The 17817-nt window shown below is 45.0% G+C and overlaps 1 protein-coding gene across 1 annotated transcript in view; it reads right to left on the bottom strand.

The window, feature by feature from the left end:
* CUNH10orf90 (chromosome unknown C10orf90 homolog) overlaps positions 1-17817 on the bottom strand; it is a 246378-nt gene that overhangs the window by 66996 nt on the left and 161565 nt on the right. Inside the window, exon 4 of the mRNA XM_027855954.1 lies at positions 10787-11933. Within this exon, the coding sequence (XP_027711755.1) occupies positions 10787-11933 (1147 nt within the window). The remainder of the gene's footprint in view (positions 1-10786; positions 11934-17817) is intronic.

Below are 17817 nucleotides of genomic sequence, written 5' to 3'. Positions count from 1 at the left end.
AAGAAAGAAAGAAAGAAAGAAAGAAAGAAAGAAAGAAAGAAAGAAAGGGAGGGAGGAAGGGAGGGAGGGAGAGAGAGAAGAGGGAGGGAGAAGGAGAGAGAAAAGGAGGGAGAAAGGGAGAGAGTAAGGAAGGAAGAAAGGAAGGAAAGAAGGGAGGGAGGGAAAGAGAGAAGAGGGAAGGAGAAAGGGAGAGAGGAAGAAAGAGGGAAGAAAGGAAGGAGGGAAGGAAGGAAGGAAGGAGGGAAAGAAGGAAGGAGGAAGGAAGGGAGGGAGGAAGGAAGGAGGAAGGAAGGGAGGGAGGAGACTTTTAATGATTCTAGGAAATGCTCATCTGTTCAGCTCACTTCAATTTCTTGGAATTCCTAGTCCCCTTCAAGGCTCTACCCAAGTGTTACCTCACACAGGAAGCCCTTCAGGATCCCCACCCCCCCTCATTTGAATACTTAGCCTCCCCCCAAAATGTCTTTGTATTCACCAAGTATATAGTTTGCACTCACTTCTCCGTGTAAAGGCTGTTTGTTTTTTGTTTTTTTTTTCAGTAAAATGAAAACTCCATGAATGCAGGGACTCATTTTTTTTTGTCTTTTTGTGTCCTAAGTCACATAAGGAAGGCTTTTCAAAACAGACCTGAATGAGAACAATCCCCAAATGGGCTCGGTGGCCTTCCCGGCCTGCGTGGTGAGCTCCTATCCCCTGCGGAGGCTCCTGCTGGAGAGTTGGCCTGTCATTTGGGGAGGGCTCAGGCTAGCTGACCTCAGAGTTCAAGCTTTAAGCCTTTGAGTCTGGGAAATCAGAACCTGTTCAATAAGTTCTTGTGGCACAAAAAAATAAAGCTTAGGTTTGTTCTCAGCTAATGGACTCAATGGAGACCTCAGAGCAAGGCAAGACTGTCTGGGCTTCACTAAGTCATAGACCAACCCCCCCCCCCCCCCCACAGCCACCGGGAGCCATGCACTCCCCAGCCATCCCCTTATAAGTTCCCCTCTTGGCATTTCAAGACCTTTGCCACTGAGGGCCAGTGGCTTACCACACCTTGACCACCCACTCTACATGCATTCAACTCACCAAACATCTATGAAGCCCCTGTTATATGCTGGGCACTGCTACACCAGCCAAGCTGGCTCTTATGGGCTACTTCCCCATATGCAACAGTCCCTCATCATCTTCAGTGTTCTTGACTTTGCCTCTCCCAACTGTCATGCTTCGCATTTACCTTCTGTATATGTTTATATGTTTCTTTGTGTACTCAGTGTTTCCCCTGCAGAATGGAAGCTCCTTGAGAGTAGGGATTTTGTAAATATTATCTTTGTATTCTTAGCACCTGACATTTTTAGGGTCTGACACACAGAAGGTCCTTGTTGTATTGAAATAATTGAACTAAACTGTAAACTCCAGAAGGACAAGAGCAGTGTCTTATCAAGATCTTGTATCTCTCCCCCACACCCCATTGCCAAACTTAGCCATCTGTAGAGCAGACATGGTCAATGAATGTTTGGAATCAGGAAGGAGGAGGGAAGAAAAAAAGAGAATAAAGAAGGGGAGGAAGAAAGGAAATAATACACAGAAAATGGTCAATAACATTTCAAATTGTAATCAAAGCAATCGTCAAAGGACAAATTGGAATTTCCACCATTTTCATTAGGCTCACTTCCTACATTACAAAAGAAGTACATTTTTAAGACTTTTGTCTTTGGATAGAGTTTCTTCAATGGTCTTACTCTTCCAATTTTCTGTCCACACTACTCTTTTAAAAAAAAAATCCCTTTATTTGATCTTACAGACCTTTTCTTTTCAGACATTATAATGTCATTACACCTATTCACATAGGTGCATATAAATAACGTAAGATCCTTCTACCAATGAAATCACAAATGCAGGATGGATTGCCACACCCTGACATTTACTTAATCTTTAAAGAATATAATGGGCAACTAGGTGGCACAGTGGATAGAGCAGAAGGCCTGGAGTCAGGAGGACTCATCTTCCTGAGTTCAAATCTGGCCTCAGACAGGAGCTGTATGACCCTGGGCAAGTCACTTAACCCTGTTTGTCTCAGTTTCTTCATTTGTAAAATGAGCTGGAAAAGGAAATGACAAGCCACTCCAGTATCTCAGCCAAGAAAACTCCAAATGGGGTCATGGAGAGTCATACCCGACTGAAATGACTGAACAATAGAACTTTTGAAAAGGAAATGCTGGCCTTTCTGGTTCCTCTTTGCTTGGCAATAAATACCAGCTTGCCCTAGTGTTTGTTGGGATATGCAGATGGAGTTCAAGTTGCCAGAAAAAAAGGTCGGTAAGTTCTTAGAATCTTCATGTTGAGATATGGTGAACACTCCATGTTTCGATGTATTGAGCGCTCTGAAGTCAAGCCAACAAGTGTTTGTGAAGCATCTCCTATGTGCCAGGTATTGTGCTAACCCCTGAAGATAAGAAGGGCAAAACTGACCAAAAAACAGCTCCTGCTCTCTAAGAGAACACATATTACTGGGGTAAAACGTTCAAACTACTATGTACAACCTATATGCAGGCCAAATTGGGAGTAATCTCAGAGGGAAGGCACTAAGATAGAGGAAGACTGAGAAAAAAATTTTGTAGAAGGTGAAACATCAGCTGAGCCTTGAAGGATGACAGACAAGTCAAGAGGCAGCGGTAGAGAGAGAGAAAATCCCAGGCTTGGGGCACAGCCAACGGAAATGATTGGAGGTGGGAGATGGAAGGCCATGGAAGGGACAGGAAGAAGACCAATGTCATTTGCAGAGTAAAATGTGTTGACCATGTGGAAAGAAGGGCACCCCATCATTTCACACCAGGAGCAGGAGAGTCACAGAATGCCATGCCATCCCATCCTACAAATGCTCTTGGAAGGAACTGTCTGTCTGGGAGCATAAACTTTTTTGCTTTTGAATTCTGTAAAATACGTTCTTCTAAGTAAAAAAGGACTAGTATGTTTAATATCCAGATAGACTGAGAAATATGTCATCTAGAGGAGCTTCAATTCAATTCAATTTAAATCATTTCAACAAACATTTATCAAGAGCATATTATGTGTGAGGTGCTGGTGATAAAAAGGGAAAAAACAAAATACTCCCTGCCCTCAAGTAACTTATATTCTATCAGGAGAAATAACTCATAAGCCACTAGGTAAATACAGAACAATTTCAAGAAGAAGAAAGTATTGGCAAATGCCGAGCTCAGTTATGGCCTCACAAAGGATGTGGCAGATGAGCTGTGTTTCGAAGGAATCCACACGTTCTATGACTTGTGACCTTTTTCAATGATAGATTTTTTCATTTATGAAACAAGGGAATTTGACCAGATGACCTCTAAGGTACCTTTCTGTCTCTAAAACCTCATTGGGCCATGATTAAGTGAGTTTGGAATAACAAGGTCAGCAGAGGCTTGGCTTGATTCGATGACACCATCTCTTCCTGCACAAGGTGGACACTGAAGCTTAGATTCCCCTTCTTCACAGAATGTTCCACTTGGAGGGGACCCAAGAGGTCAAAAAATACCACTGTGTCAAATGGTTTGACAGCTCCCAAGACATATTATCAAAGGAAGCTGGGGATTCTTTGAGGTGGAAGTGAGAAGGGATCAGTCTAGGCATGGAGACCACGCGCAAAAGATGTGTCCTCCCTCCCTTTGATGTCCAGCCAATCTTCCTAACGCATGGTGCAGGCCAGTTTTATGAGCCATGTACAAAAGACAGCGTCCTCTCCTGGGGTCATCAACTATAGCTATTAGCTATAGCCAGCTGCTAGGGATGTGGCTAGGAGGAGATAAGGAATATCACTGCCTAGAGTCCTTAGCTAAGGGAATCTCTACAGCTGCTGGGGAAAGAGTTCCTGGAAAAAAGCAGGTAGGAATGGTAAACATGTGGTCTTCAGGGTCCTTGGGTTTAAAGCCACTCGGTGTGGAATGAGGAAACAACAATACTGGATAATCCAGAGTTTTGCTGCTCAGTCATTTCAGTCCTGTCGGACTCTCCGTGACCCCACTCGGGGTTTTCTTGGCAGAGACACTGGAATGGTTTGCCATTCCTTCTCCGGCTCATTTTACAGATGAGGAAACTGAGGCTGACAGGGTGAAGTGGCTTGCCCAGGGTCACCCTGCCAGTAAATATCTGAGGCCAGATTTGAAAATGAGTCTTCCTGACCCCAGACCAGGAGCTCTACCCACTGCGCCAACTGGGCCGTCATTAGGCTCTGCAACCACACACGCTATTTAGAGTCCAGGGCCAATTTAGAGCTGCCTGGCTGCCAGCTGAAGTCACAGAAAAACAATGCCATCCTCATGTTGTTGGGCATCTGGCTGGCATGTTCAGAACAAGGCAGCACCAGCTGGTCATTGCCAAGAATCTGGTTAGGTGCATTGCCTGTGAAGCAGGTGCGTCCCCCAAAAGAAGGCATCTGCTCTATACTCAGCACCCAGACTGCCCCCCAATACTCACATACACGCACACGCACGCACACACACACTCACACTCACATGCACACACAGGTACACACACATGCACACACTCATACACTCACACACGCACACACATGCACTCACACATATTCACACATGCACACACACTCACATGCACACATGCACATGTACTCACACACATGCGCATGCACAAACACACACATATACATTCGCACACATGCATGCGCACACGCACACACACACATACACTCACACACTCACACTCGCGTGCACCTTTGATTCAGGCTTCTCTACTCAGGAACAATATTAGTTCAGTTACAGGGTGTCCAGTCTAGGGGCAGGTACTGAGGCTCATGCTCTAATGAAAAGCCCACCATATGTTCCACATCCTTTTTCATTCCTTTGCCCACAGATCACAGAGCAAAGCCTTCAGCGCTGACCTCATCAAGAGGCTCCAGAGGAAAGGCAGAAGCTTCCCTTTGCATAAATTCTTTCTGCTATGAAACAATCAGGGATTTTGAGTCTGATAAAAATCTGTCTACTAAGTGCTCATGCAGAGGGAAGTGACATGAACCTCTAAGAGCAAGGGTCGTTCCCCAAGACAGAGTGGGCCAGAGAGTGTGAAGAGACAGCTCTCGGAAGATGAAATGTGAATGATTAACCTCCACGAGAAAAAATGCCCCCAATCACTAACAATGAGAGAAATGCAAATCACGTCGCTGAAGTTCCATCTCATAGCCAGAAAATTGGCGACCATGATAAATAATGCAAACAGCCCATACTAGAGGGAACTCTGGGAGAACAGGCATATTGCTGCAGGATTGGTGAAGCTGTCAGTTAATTGGTCTAATCATTCTGGGCTTCAGTTTCCTCATCTCTAAGAGGAAAGTGTTAGATGAAACCAGCTCTGGGGAAGAGCCAAAGGTTCCCTAAGCCATGTCTCTGCCGTCAGGGAGCTCAGTCTGATAGGGGTAAGGCACAAACATGATTCCATGCTGGAGGAAATGGTGGAATAGAAGGAGGCCCTGGCTGCGGGACCGCTCTTGGCCCTTTTGAAACTGCTGGACAGGAATGCTGATAACCCGCAGTGTAAGGGCCTCACAAGGGGGTTGCGAGGATCATAGGGAACTCTTTTCTTTGGCCCCAGAGGGCAGAACTTGGGGCTGTGGGTCCAAGTGCGAAAGAGGCCCACCTAGGCTTGGTGGAAGGGCAAAGCCCCTAACGATTGGCGTCATCCCAAAATGCAGTGTTCTGCACTTATTCAGCAATTTAAATGCCTACTAAGTGCCCAGCACTGTGCTAGGCACTGGGGGATACAGAGACAAGAATAGAACAGCTTTTTCCTTCAAAGACTTGACAATCCACTGGGGGGAATGACACACGCATATTAAAGCTTATGCAGAGCACATACAAGGTTGTTTTGGTTGGGAGGTACTAGCATCTGGGAGTGGGGGGAAATCAGGGAGAGGTTCCCATAGGATGCAGTGTTTGAGCTGAGGTCTGAAGGAAACTAGGAGCCGAGGTGAGAGGGAAGCACATGGCGGGCCTGGAGGCCGGGCTGTGCAAAGGCAGGGGTAGGGTTGATGGAATCTTGTGTGGGACAGCCGGACAGTTAAAGGGACTGGTTTTTTTGTTATTTGTTTTTTGTTTTTTGTTTGTTTGTTTTGTAAAAGACCCAGGAGTCTGTGTTAGGACTATTTAGAAAAGGCTAAAGGGGGCACAGAAAATTATGAAACTTATTTAAAAGTATTTAAGTAAAGATTTTAAAATCTTTAAGTCTATTTTTTCTGCAATGTATTTCATCTTGTTTGCTTTCAGCTCAATTTGATTTTGTCATCTGGAGGATGTCAAATATTACACACTAGCTATTAATCAGGTCTCTGGCCTACATGGAGAAAAGGGAGCCCAAATCAAGGGTTTTAAAATCATTTCCATCAGGTATGAATTAAGTAGCTTCCTCTTCTTTCCCACCACCTACCTTATTCTTAAGAATCTCACATAGTAATACACAGTTCCCTGGTGAAAAAGTGTTTCAGGTGGAAAATATGAAAAGGAGGCTGAAGGGAGGTATTTAAAGAGAGTCAAAAGCACCTGAGGACATAAGCCCTGGGCTTTGTTAGGTCATCAGAGGTGTGTCTGGTTCACAGCTTTCCAGGGGGTCCTGGACACGGTGGAGTAACACAGGTAGAAAACAGATATGAGCAGGCCAATACTCTGGCACCCAGAATCGAAGGCAGATAAATGTAGTTTGTCCCCCTGACCTAAAATGCCTTCCTTCCTCCAAAGCTCAGCTCAAGTGCCACCACCTACATGTGATCTTTCCTCATCTCCCCAGCTGAAATGTTCTCTCCATCTTCAAATTGCTATGTATCACTTTGTACATATTTGGTACAAAGTTTTCTATCAAGGTGCCTGTCATATCTCCACAGTAAAATCTAAACTCCTGGAGAGTAGTTTTCTTTTTTGTCTTTGTAACCCCAGCACTTAGTAGGTACTTAATAAATGCCTGTCCAAACCCTGAGGTTTCACCTCACATCCTGAAAATTGGCAAAAGTGAAAAACATAGGAAGTCAATGTTGGTGGGGTTATGGGAAGATAGGCACACTTGTGCATTGTCGGTGGAGTTGTGAATCAGCATAGCCATTTCAGAAAACAATTTGGAATTATGCAAACAAAGTGATTAAATGCCCATATCCTTGAATTCCACTACAAGGCTTATTCTCCAAGGAGGTCATTAATAAGAAGAAAGTCCCCATATATACCAAAATACTTATAGCAGCACTTTTTGTGACAGCAAAGAATTAGAAATAAAGTAGATGCTCATCACTTGAGATATGTCTAGAGAAATTATGGTACATGAGTGTGATGAAATATTATTATGCTATAAGAAACAACAAAGATGATAAAACATATAGCTATATAAAGATTTCCATGGATCAATGCAGAGTGAAATAAATAGAGCCAAGAAAACAATATGTGCGACAACTATATTTACATAAATCTCCCTTCTTTTGTTACTTACTGGGTTTTATTGAAGTCCACTCTAAAATTCTCAATTGACCTGGAAAGTGTAAATGAAACTCACCATTGGTGAGAAAAGGGTGTGTCTAATGTCATCCACCTTCTAAACACACCACCAAGAAAATTAATTCCCTGAGGCATAATCCCATGTTTCTGTCCATATAGGGTAGGGGCAGGTGGGGGAATCTGAAACTGGGAGAGGAAACTCAGCTGCCGCGTTAAGGAAGGGAAAATAAGGGAACGCATTTCTGAAGGAAAATGACAATAAGAAATACTAAAATCAATGTGTCTCCAAGCCCATAAAAAGGAAAAGGTCAAAGACTATTATAAACATTATAAATTGAAGCAGTTGGGAGGCGCAGTGGATAGATCAATAGACACAGAATCGGGAAGACTGAGCTCAAATCTGACCTTGGATGCTTCTTAGCTGTGTGAGCCTTGGCAAACCATGCAACCTTTATCTGCCTCTGTTTTCTCATCTGTAAAATGGGGGCAATACTAGCACCTACCTCCCAGGGTTGTTGTGACAATATTTAAGCACACAGACCACAGAGAAACCTGGAAACCCTTTAAGGAATCATGGGCAATGAAGACGGCAGAAGCAGTAGGGGAAAGACACACTGACAGGGACGAGATGGAGAAAACTGAGTGAGGATGGATGCACAGAATCCTGACAGGGTCTTGGCAAGGGGGACTGAGGAAATGTCAGGCTACGTGGCGCACTGAAGTGAAGACAGTGATGGATGTAGAATGAGCTCGTGGATTAAGAAAGGTTCAAGGCCTCCCTCCACCAAAAACTGGCTGTGTGACCCTGGACAAGTCATTTGCCTCCTCAGGTTTCAGCAAACTCTAAGACTGTAAGCCGAGGAACAGTTATTTCATCATTAACACTCATCAATCTTAACTTAGAAGTGACCTCAGAGGTCATCAGGGCCACCTCCTTCTTTGGCAGATGAGGAAACTGAGGACCAAGGAAGTGGGAAGTGACTTCCCCAAGGTCACACACAGGATACCAGAGTTGGAGCCAGATGGCACCTCAGAGGTCACCTCGTTCAACCCCTTTGTCTTAGAAATGAGCAAACTGATGCCTATGGAGGTTAAGGGACTTGGTCAAGGTCACACAGCAGGTAAATGACAAAGGAAGGACGTGTCAGGAGTTTCCTCACTGATGAAATTTCAGATGTGTCCTCTCCTTGCTTACATAGTAATACATTAACTAAAATGTGAAGAGCTAATAAGCATAGTTGTTTGTATTGGTGTTTAAGGTTAAGTTTCAGACAAAATAGTTAAAAAATTAGCCTGGGCAAACTGACTAGGAAATTAAATTCTGTTAAAAAAAGAAGGAAACATCCTAAGGCTGAACCTGCATGTTTATCGACGTGCCTGTCCTTTGCCAAGGGCATTTGAGGTTGGATTGTGTTAATGTCTCAAGATTCTTCAACATAAAGTATAATAAATACAAACGTTTATGATTCCCTATCATCCAAGTTGGTTTTAGAGAACTAATTGGTTCAAGCTTAAATAAGTAATAAAAAAGTGAACCGGATTTATTTTTGGAATTTTGCTCTGCTAATAACCAAGGTAATGTACTTGGCTTGTCCCATTTCTTGAAAAATGAGGAGGGGGTGGGCTCGTCATTGGCAAACTGACAATCAGCCCCATTTCCTCTCTTGTTGATAGGTCTATAGACTTTTCATGCCTTGCATTGGATGCCGTGGAAAAAAACTGTCCGCATATTCATAAAACGTCTCCAAGCATTCACTACACATACCCTTGTCAAACTTAATTATGTTTTTAAACATTTCTAGGGCATATTATCGTTTCAAAATGTTTTACAATCAGTTTTATTACTTAATAAAGCTTTTAATGGAGAAAAGTTGTACGGTAAAATTATTGTGCATATGCAGCTTTTAAATTTTTACTACCGTTATCTTTACATAATTTTCCCAAGTAGAAGGAAAGTAACTTATTTTGCGGCCCTCTAATTTCAAAGCTTCCAAACAAAAGTTTACAATGGGAAGCAAGGCAAACGAGTCTCTGGTCTAGCCCTTCAAGGCCATGGGCAGAGCTCAGGCAGGTCACACCCCCCGGGCAGAGCCAGGATGGCCCGGCTTCAGAGAGAGGAGCCCCAGCTGAGTCCCAAAGCCAAGCTCGGCCAGAGCCCCACTGGACAAGAGAATAGGGAAGGAGAGCCCCAAGTGGCCTCTCAGTTCTCTGGTTCCCCATAAGAGCATGTATGTACCTCTTTTCCTCCTGGGCCAAAAGAGAGTCATGCTCACTATTAGTGCAGCTGTATTCACACTAATCACTCTTATTTCCATCAGGCTTTTCCATCTGTCATCCAAGAATCTGTCCCCCTTCCCTCGGGGCACATACAACTGTTCTCTGCCTGAGCAGAATGTTTTTTTGTGGCTGTCACTGAAAAAAATTCATAGGAATCTTAGAAGCCAATGAGACCCATCTTCCTCATTTTATAGATGAGGAAACTGAGGCATGGGGTGGTTAAGTGTCACACAGCTAGTGAGTGTCTGAGGCAGGGAGTGAACCCAGTCCTTTCTTGGAAGTTCAAGGTCTTACCCACTATACCACACTGCCTCTTCAATCCTTCCCCCGGTGGCCAACCACCTTTGATGAACTACTGGAATGTAATCAGGCTGATTCTTGGATGACAGATGCCACTCCTTTGTCAAGCCCAAACACCAAACTTTTCCATTTTGTTAAGCTCTGCCAGGACTTGTCATCTGCTGGCATCATTTTGGGGAGCCCAGCACTTTCCCCCACCCCATAACATGATGTGGGAGAAAGTCAGGGAGAAAGGAGAGAAAATTGAACGCAATGATTTTTTTAAAGAAAAAAAAATCATCAGCCGCGGCCCCAGCTTCTATATCTGGCTTCCATGATCAGACAGCTAGTGGAAGAATGGCCAATCCAGTCCCATTCCAATTCTTCTTCCACAAAGCCAGATGTACTGTCTCCCTAGCACCAGACATCCAGATGGTAGACTGAACATTACCTTTCCCATACACATGTTTGATCTGCTGTCAACCCAGCTCCCAACACTCTTTGTTTCAGCCTGTTGTTTTGGCCCTACTGTTGACATTCAAGAATTATTCTTTGATGTAAAAACCACGGGACAGTGCTAGGCTTTAACCTCCAATACTGGAATTGTTTTTTGATTATAAAATAAGAATTTAGCTGTTCAAAGACTCAAGGGGCTCTGAAAAAAGTCTGATAAGTGTGTATTCTGAAGAGCCGCCCATTGTCTAATGGTTGGCTGGAATGAGTCTGTACTTGGAATGGCCCAAGGGTGAACCAATGTGCCCGCCACTCACCTGCCGCATAGCTCCAGCCTGGGATGTGAATGGACAGCTTATTGGGCTGGCTAACGGTGTGGTACAAGGCCATACTGTCTCCTTTCGTCTTCCCCACTGTTAAGTGATTTCTTCCTTTCCCAGCCTCTGACAACTCTGGGCTTCCCAGGGGAGGTGCGCTGCTCCAAGGACATGGGTATTTCCCTGAAGAGATTCTGCGCCAAGGTGGGTTTTCTTTTAGACGGTTGTCTTTGAAGTCTGCGTCCCAAGCTGTCGGGGACCCGTTTTCGTTTGGCTCGGCTTGCTTCTGGCTCGTTGGATCATCTGCCATGTCTTCCTCCTCTGTATTAGCCATGCGATCTACTCCATCTGGTGTTAATCCATGAGAATTACAGGTCAGGTTGAGGGACAGAACGGATCTGTGCATTTTGGAGCCTGTAATGGGAGACTGGTCAAGAGGTATGGAAAGAGATCTATCTAAGTAATGGATGGTGTTTGCACACGGCTGAGACACTCGCAGGTGAACACAGGAGCTAAACAAAAGGGGAACTTTCTCTCCATGACTTGGGACGGCTGGAGGGATCATCGCATTCTCCTTATTTTCGGGGTTCAAAGTCCAGCGTGAATGACCTTCACACAACTGCCTGTGAGGTTCAGCAGCCTTGAGTGGAGTTGCCAGCCTATTCTCGGAGCCCTTGTGACCATTTAGGAGTTTGTGGGGAGGTTCTGCTTCCTGATCGCTGGCCAAAGCTATTTTGTCCATGAGTCTGTCCTCGGTCCCGCACTTGGAGCACAGGGGGTCAACAGCAGTGCCCCACATCAGGGTGTTGGCCAGAGGACCAACTCGCCTGGCTGTGATGGTGATGGAGGAAAACCCTTTTCTTGGGTTAGGATCCTGATTTCCCTCTTGCGAAGGCAGCTTGGTTCCAGACCCAGCCTCCCTGCAGGATGTTTTGATTCCCATTCTGCCAGGAAGCAAGGAAGAGGCTTGGTCAATGTTAGCTGTACCGTGACCAGCCAAAGACTGGTTCAGAGGATGGATTTCAGGCTGAACCATCATGCACTGCCCTGGCAAGGCTGGGGCATTCTTCTGCAATCTACGCTCATCAATCAGCTGGGAAATGAGGAGAGATGAAATCATCTTTGTTTTCTGTGATGCTAGAGTCTCCTGCAAATGACAAGAGACTCGGATTATTATGCAAAGCCTTCACTCTCACATGTGTCCTGAGTCTTCCTTTCCTAAGCTAGCATGCTGCCCATCATTCCAGCACTAACTTCCTTGAAGCACTTCTCTTGCCTTTTTTCTGCCCCAGCAATTCACACGGGCCTGAAATCCTCTCTCTCAAATGTTGGGGATTTTTTGGGGGGAAATTGAAGAGATTGGTGCAGAAATTCAGTGTTCCCCAACCATGAGCCTGACAGATTAACTGACTTTCTCAGCAGGGCAGCTGGTCTTGGGTTTGTTCAATGATGTCAAGGTCAGCACTGATTGTCAAACTTCAGCCCCACCCCCAGCCCCTCACCCATAGACGTACCAGTGCTGATGCCCTGCAATATTAAAATGTTTCTACCTGGAAACAGAGGGAGAAGTGACTGATGTGAGTAGATGGTGATTCTGTGTGAAGTTGGTGTGTGGGAGTCAGCTCAGCACTCTTGCCCAGACAGGTCTGTTATGGTGGTGGAGAGAACTCTCCATTCCCATGCCTACCCCTTCCCCCATAGACTCAGGGAAACACAGAGATAATGGAGCATTCTGGGTTTCTAGTCTCATCTCGTAGCCAGATTCCCATTGCTTAGCATCACCAGAATCTCTGGCTTCTAGAGAAACCCAAGGCAGCCAATGAGCAGGAGTGATTGACGATAGCTGAGCTTAATTTTTTCTGACCCAAACAATTATAATATCTATCGGGTTAGATGATAAATGGTTTACTCTGACAAGCCAAATACAGTGTGCTCCAGTGAAATGAGTGGTTGCAGAAGGAGGGATTTGGGGTCTGTCTACTTTAATAATATAGATGATGGGCTATATTATACTTTTTTAAAATTTTTTTTAAGTATTTTCATTTTTTAATTTTTTTTTAAGGCAATTGGAGTTAAGTGACTTGCCTAGGGTCACACAGCTAGTAAGTGTCAAGTGTTTGGTCTGAGGCCAGATTTGAACTCAGGTCCTCCTGACTTCAGGGCCGGTGCTCTATCCACTGTGCCACCTAGCTGTCCCTATATTATACTTTTAATCAACAGATGGTATGTTCTGGACGCTGGATGGCTCAGAGGAAGCACCGGGATGGTTCTATCAAGGGTCTAGCCTAGCCAGGGAGGGCCAGCTGAGAGGAGGCAGCTCCCTGGCCTCCTTATTTGAACTTGTTTATTCCGTTTATTTAGAAAGCAATGGAGAGGGGCATGGGAAGAGCCAGCCCTGCTACCTACATTTCTGGCGTGCTCGCTGCAGACAGAGCCCCATTTTCGCATTCATTACACTATTTTCTTGTAAAGCTCTGTATGCAGCTACCCACCATACAAAATTATGTAGCTGAATTTATTGACCACCCACTGAGTGCAGAGACGCTCAGGTTCAGGAAGCTGGAAGGGATGACTGGTGGGTGGCACGCAGAACTGGCACAAACCAGACAGGGAAGAGAGTGTCACAGACGGCACTTTTTGGAGGAGGAGGAGGAGGAGGAGAAAGCAAGCTCATATACTGATGGTGATGTTGTTCAAAAAGCCAGGGGGAGGGGAAAGAGGGGTGGGTTGGGAGTGAGAGGACCAGAGTTCACATCCCTGCCCTGCCACTCACTGACGCCCCCAGGAATCCCTAGCTCAAGTGCCATCCCCTGGACGGGGTCTTTCCTGATTCTTCTCCGATGTTGGTATAAGCTCCTCTGTATGAAACGGGGACATTGATCAAGAGCTGGAAAGGTCCTCCTAAGTCAACCCCCTCATTTTACAAGCCGGGAAAATGAGGCCAGGGAGGTCAGCTGGCCTGCCCAAAGCCACGGGGCTAGTAAGTGTCCAGTCTGGGAATCATCCTCAGGTTCCCCGACTAGAAACCCAGTATAGCTCATTGAATAGTCATAATAACCCTAATGGTAACAACTAACATTCATAGAGCATTTTAAGATGCACTGTACGTACATTATCTCACTTGATTCTCACAACCACCCCTGGGAAATAGGTATTATTGTAATACACACTTGAGGAAACTGAGTCAGGCAGAAATGAGGTGACTTCCCCAGGGTCACATAGCTGGAAAGAACATGAAGCTGGATAGTGGATAGAATGCCGTGCCTGGAGTCAGGAAGACTCATCGTCCTTAGTTCAGATCTGGCCTCAGACACTTACTAACTGTGTGACCCTGTTTGCCTCAGTTTCCTCATCTGTAAAATGAGCTGGAGGAGGAAAGGAAAACCACTCCAACGTCTCTGCCAAGAAAACCCCAAGTGGGGTCACAAAGAGTCAGACAAAACTGAAAAACGTCTGAACAACCACAAAACTTCCTGAGTCCAGCCCAGCACTGTACCCACCGGGCCACCCAACTGCCTTGAATGCTTGACAATTATTGCTGCTCTTCCCACCTCCCACCCCCACTTAGTTCTGGTGAGGGAACTGAAGTCTCTCCCGCTCCCAACTTCTGTGAGCCTATGAAAGCATTTCGGGAATTCCCGTTACCCTCGATTGGATGGAGCCATTACCCGGAGGACCAAGGAGGTGGTGGGGATTGTAAGTTTATACGTGGAAGGTACGGAAGAGGCCTCTAGTCTACTTCCTTCCTTTCTGCTTCCAACGGAGAGTCTCAGGGCCATAGGCATCTGGAGCCAGGACATCAGAGACCATGTAGTGCCACCTCCTCGTTTTACGCGTGAGGAAACTGAGGTTCAGAGAAATGAAGTGATTTGCCCAAAGTCACATAGTAAGAGGCAGGATTTGAACCCAGGTCTTCTGACTTCAGAGCCATGTTCTTTCCATGGCTCTTTCCACTGCTTCCCAGTTACTTTGTATTTACTTTGTTAACATTTAGTATTTATTTATCTGTGTATTTTCCTCCTTGAGGCAGGTAGAGGGCATGATGGATGGAGCACTGGATCTGGAGTCAGGAAGATGTGAGTTCAAATCCATAGTCTTACTAGCAGTGTAACCCTGAGCAAGTCATTTAACCACGTCTCAGTTTCCCTAATTGTAAAATGGGGATCATAATAGCTCCTACTTATTTTGAGGATCTTTTAGATCACTTCCAGTCTTAGATCTATGACCCTGCAGCCCTGTGAGAGGTCTTTGACCCTACCTTGGAACTAAAATGATGAAGTTGGACTAAGAGGCTTCTTAGGACCCTACCACCTCTAGCTCCAGGTTGCTACCTGGGTGACCCAAGAAAGACGCATCTCTTCTCCTCTTCTATAAAAGTAGGAGGATGAATGACGACACCTAACGTCCTTTCTTGCTCTAAACCAATGATTCTAAGGTGGATAAATCAATTGAAAAGATGAAAGAGGGAAAGTTGAGAGTGATTATGCTTCCAAGTCATTCCTGACTTCCTCTGAGACCTCTTTCTTTCCAGCTCTTTGTTACCACAAAGAGGGCTACTACAACTCTTCTTGGATGTCGGATCTTTGTCTCTGTCTTGACTTCCTTGGAGTAGATACGTACAGAACTGAATTTCCTGGGTCAAAGGATATAGAAGGTTTAGTCACTTTTTTTTCATAATTTCAAACTGAAATCCAGAATGGTTAGACTACTTCATAGTTTCACCAACGGTACAACAACATATCTGTCTTCTTAGAACCCTTCCAACATTGACTTTCTTATCTTTTGTCACCTTTGCTGGTCTGTGTAGTGCAAGGTGAGTCCCTGGGAGTTTTCACTTGCATTTTCGTCATTAAAATTGACTTTGGGCATTTTTCAATGTGTCCACTTATAATAGGAAAAAAATTTTAAAATCTGTTCATGCACTTTGACCAGTTATCTATTAGACAATGAATTGCTCTTGGTGTTATAAACTTGCCAATTCCTACCCCATTTCTAGTTCTGTCCTCTGGAGACAAACTGCAGCAGGGAGATTGGGGTCGAGGTACTGCTGACCTAGATGGTAGTTAATGTTGATCTGGATGGAGACCTGAAGGATGAAGTTGATGAGAGTTCATCTGAAGTATGTGAGTAATCCTTCAGAGGAAAAGACAATGGGAACCCCCTTCTAATTATTATTGTACTAGGTGTTAGACATTAACTTAGAAGCAGAGCTAGATAAGGCTCTGTGCCTCTCTGGGGAGAAATGACTAGGTCTAAGGTCTAGTATATCTCTGTGCGTACCCCATGAGCTGTTTGGGGTGTTTCCTAAGAGAACTATGCTCTAATTATGGGATGAGAACTTTTCTCAAATGTGACATGCATTTGAGTAGATTTGAGAGGGCTGTGAGATATGAGAAAATTCAGGGCAAAGAGGAGATGGAACTTTGTTTGCTGATGACATGATGGCTTACTTAGAAAATTCATGGGTATCCGCAGAACAATGAATTGAAATACATGAATAAATTCAGTAAAGTTGTGGGCTACAAAGAAGCCCACAAAAAAACCATCAGCATAGTCAAGTCAACAATCTTTTATCTAGTGCTTACTGTGTGCCAGGCACTGTGCTGAGTCTGGTAGAGACAAAGAAAGGCAAGACAGTCCCTGCCCTCAAGGTGTTCATAATCTAATAGGGAATTTTAATTGAGCCTTGAAGGAAACCAGAGAAGCCAGGAGGAAGAGATGAGGTGGGAGAGAATGTTCTAGAAATGGAACCAGGAAACAGCCAGGAACAGCCAGAAAAATGCCCAGAGTTAGGAAATGGAGGATCTTGTGTCCAGCATCACTGGAGGCAGAATACAGAGAGTGGCAAGGTGAGGAACATCAGATTATGAAGGACTTTAAAAGCCAAAGAATTTCCTATCTGATCTTGGAGGCCACAGGGAGACACTGGAGTTTATTGAATAACTGACGGGACATGGTCTGATCTGTGCTTTCAGGAGATTAGACTGACAGACGAGTGGAAGAGACCCTGGAGGGGGGAGGGACTTGAGGGAGGAAGACCGTCCAGAAGGCCATTGCAATAGCCCAGGCATGAAGGGATAAGAGCCTGCAGCAGCATCCGAGAGAAGGAGGAGGTGTATATGGGAGCTGTGATCAACATAGAATTGACAGGACTTGGGAACTGATTGGGTATGAGGGGTGAGGAGTCATGGATGAGATCTAGATTTTGAGCCTGAGCAACTGGGAATACGACAGTGCCCTCAACCGCTTTCAGAACATTCTAAATAGGGGAGGGCTTTAGTTGGGGGTCTGGGGAGAGTTGTTGATGAGTTCAGTTTGGGACAGGATGAGTACCACATCTGTGGGACTTCCAGTCTGAGATGGCTGGTGTTGAGTTCGAAATGCAAGACCAGAGGTCAGAAGAAAGGTCAGAGATGGACAAGTAGATCCAAGAATCGCTGACGCGAGATGATCATTGAATAAATCCATTCATCAATTACTGACTGAAAGGCATTGATCAAGCCCTCACCCTACACTGTACTGTTTGCCAGAGATACAAATACATGGAGTACGACAGACTGTGCCCTCAAGGGCCTTGTATTCTAACAGGGAAAAGGATTTCAGCAGAGCAGTGACTGGGGAGGGGTTGGACCTAGACAGTCACAGGGAGGGTGAGTAGAGCCTTGGGGCAGGAGCATCCTTTCCTTTCCAGGAGCAGGGGTGTTGATTTGATTAATGTTTTCAGAGAAGACAGAGAATGGAATAGAATATAGTGGGAAGACGGCTGAAGACAAAACGTCAAATCACTGTGATTCCCCAGAGGATGGCAGAGTTTGTAGAGCATCACATACTTACTGAAGCTTTTTAACCTCTCTGTGCCTCAGTTTCCTCATCTATAAAGTGAGACAATTGTATTTGATTGTGTCTAAGGTTTCTTCCAGCCCAAAACTATGATTCTGTGAAGTGAATTTAAGGGAAAACCTACAGTACTTGGACGGAAATGCAGATGAAGTCAGAGGAGGCCAACGGATGGAAGACTACTCTTTTTTCAG

Source organism: Vombatus ursinus, unplaced genomic scaffold (genome assembly GCF_900497805.2).
Source record: "Vombatus ursinus unplaced genomic scaffold, bare-nosed wombat genome assembly UNPS02011353.1, whole genome shotgun sequence".
NCBI lineage: Eukaryota > Metazoa > Chordata > Mammalia > Diprotodontia > Vombatidae > Vombatus > Vombatus ursinus.
Note: the sequence above shows the minus strand (reverse complement) of the source record. Positions and strands in the feature narration are given on the sequence as shown.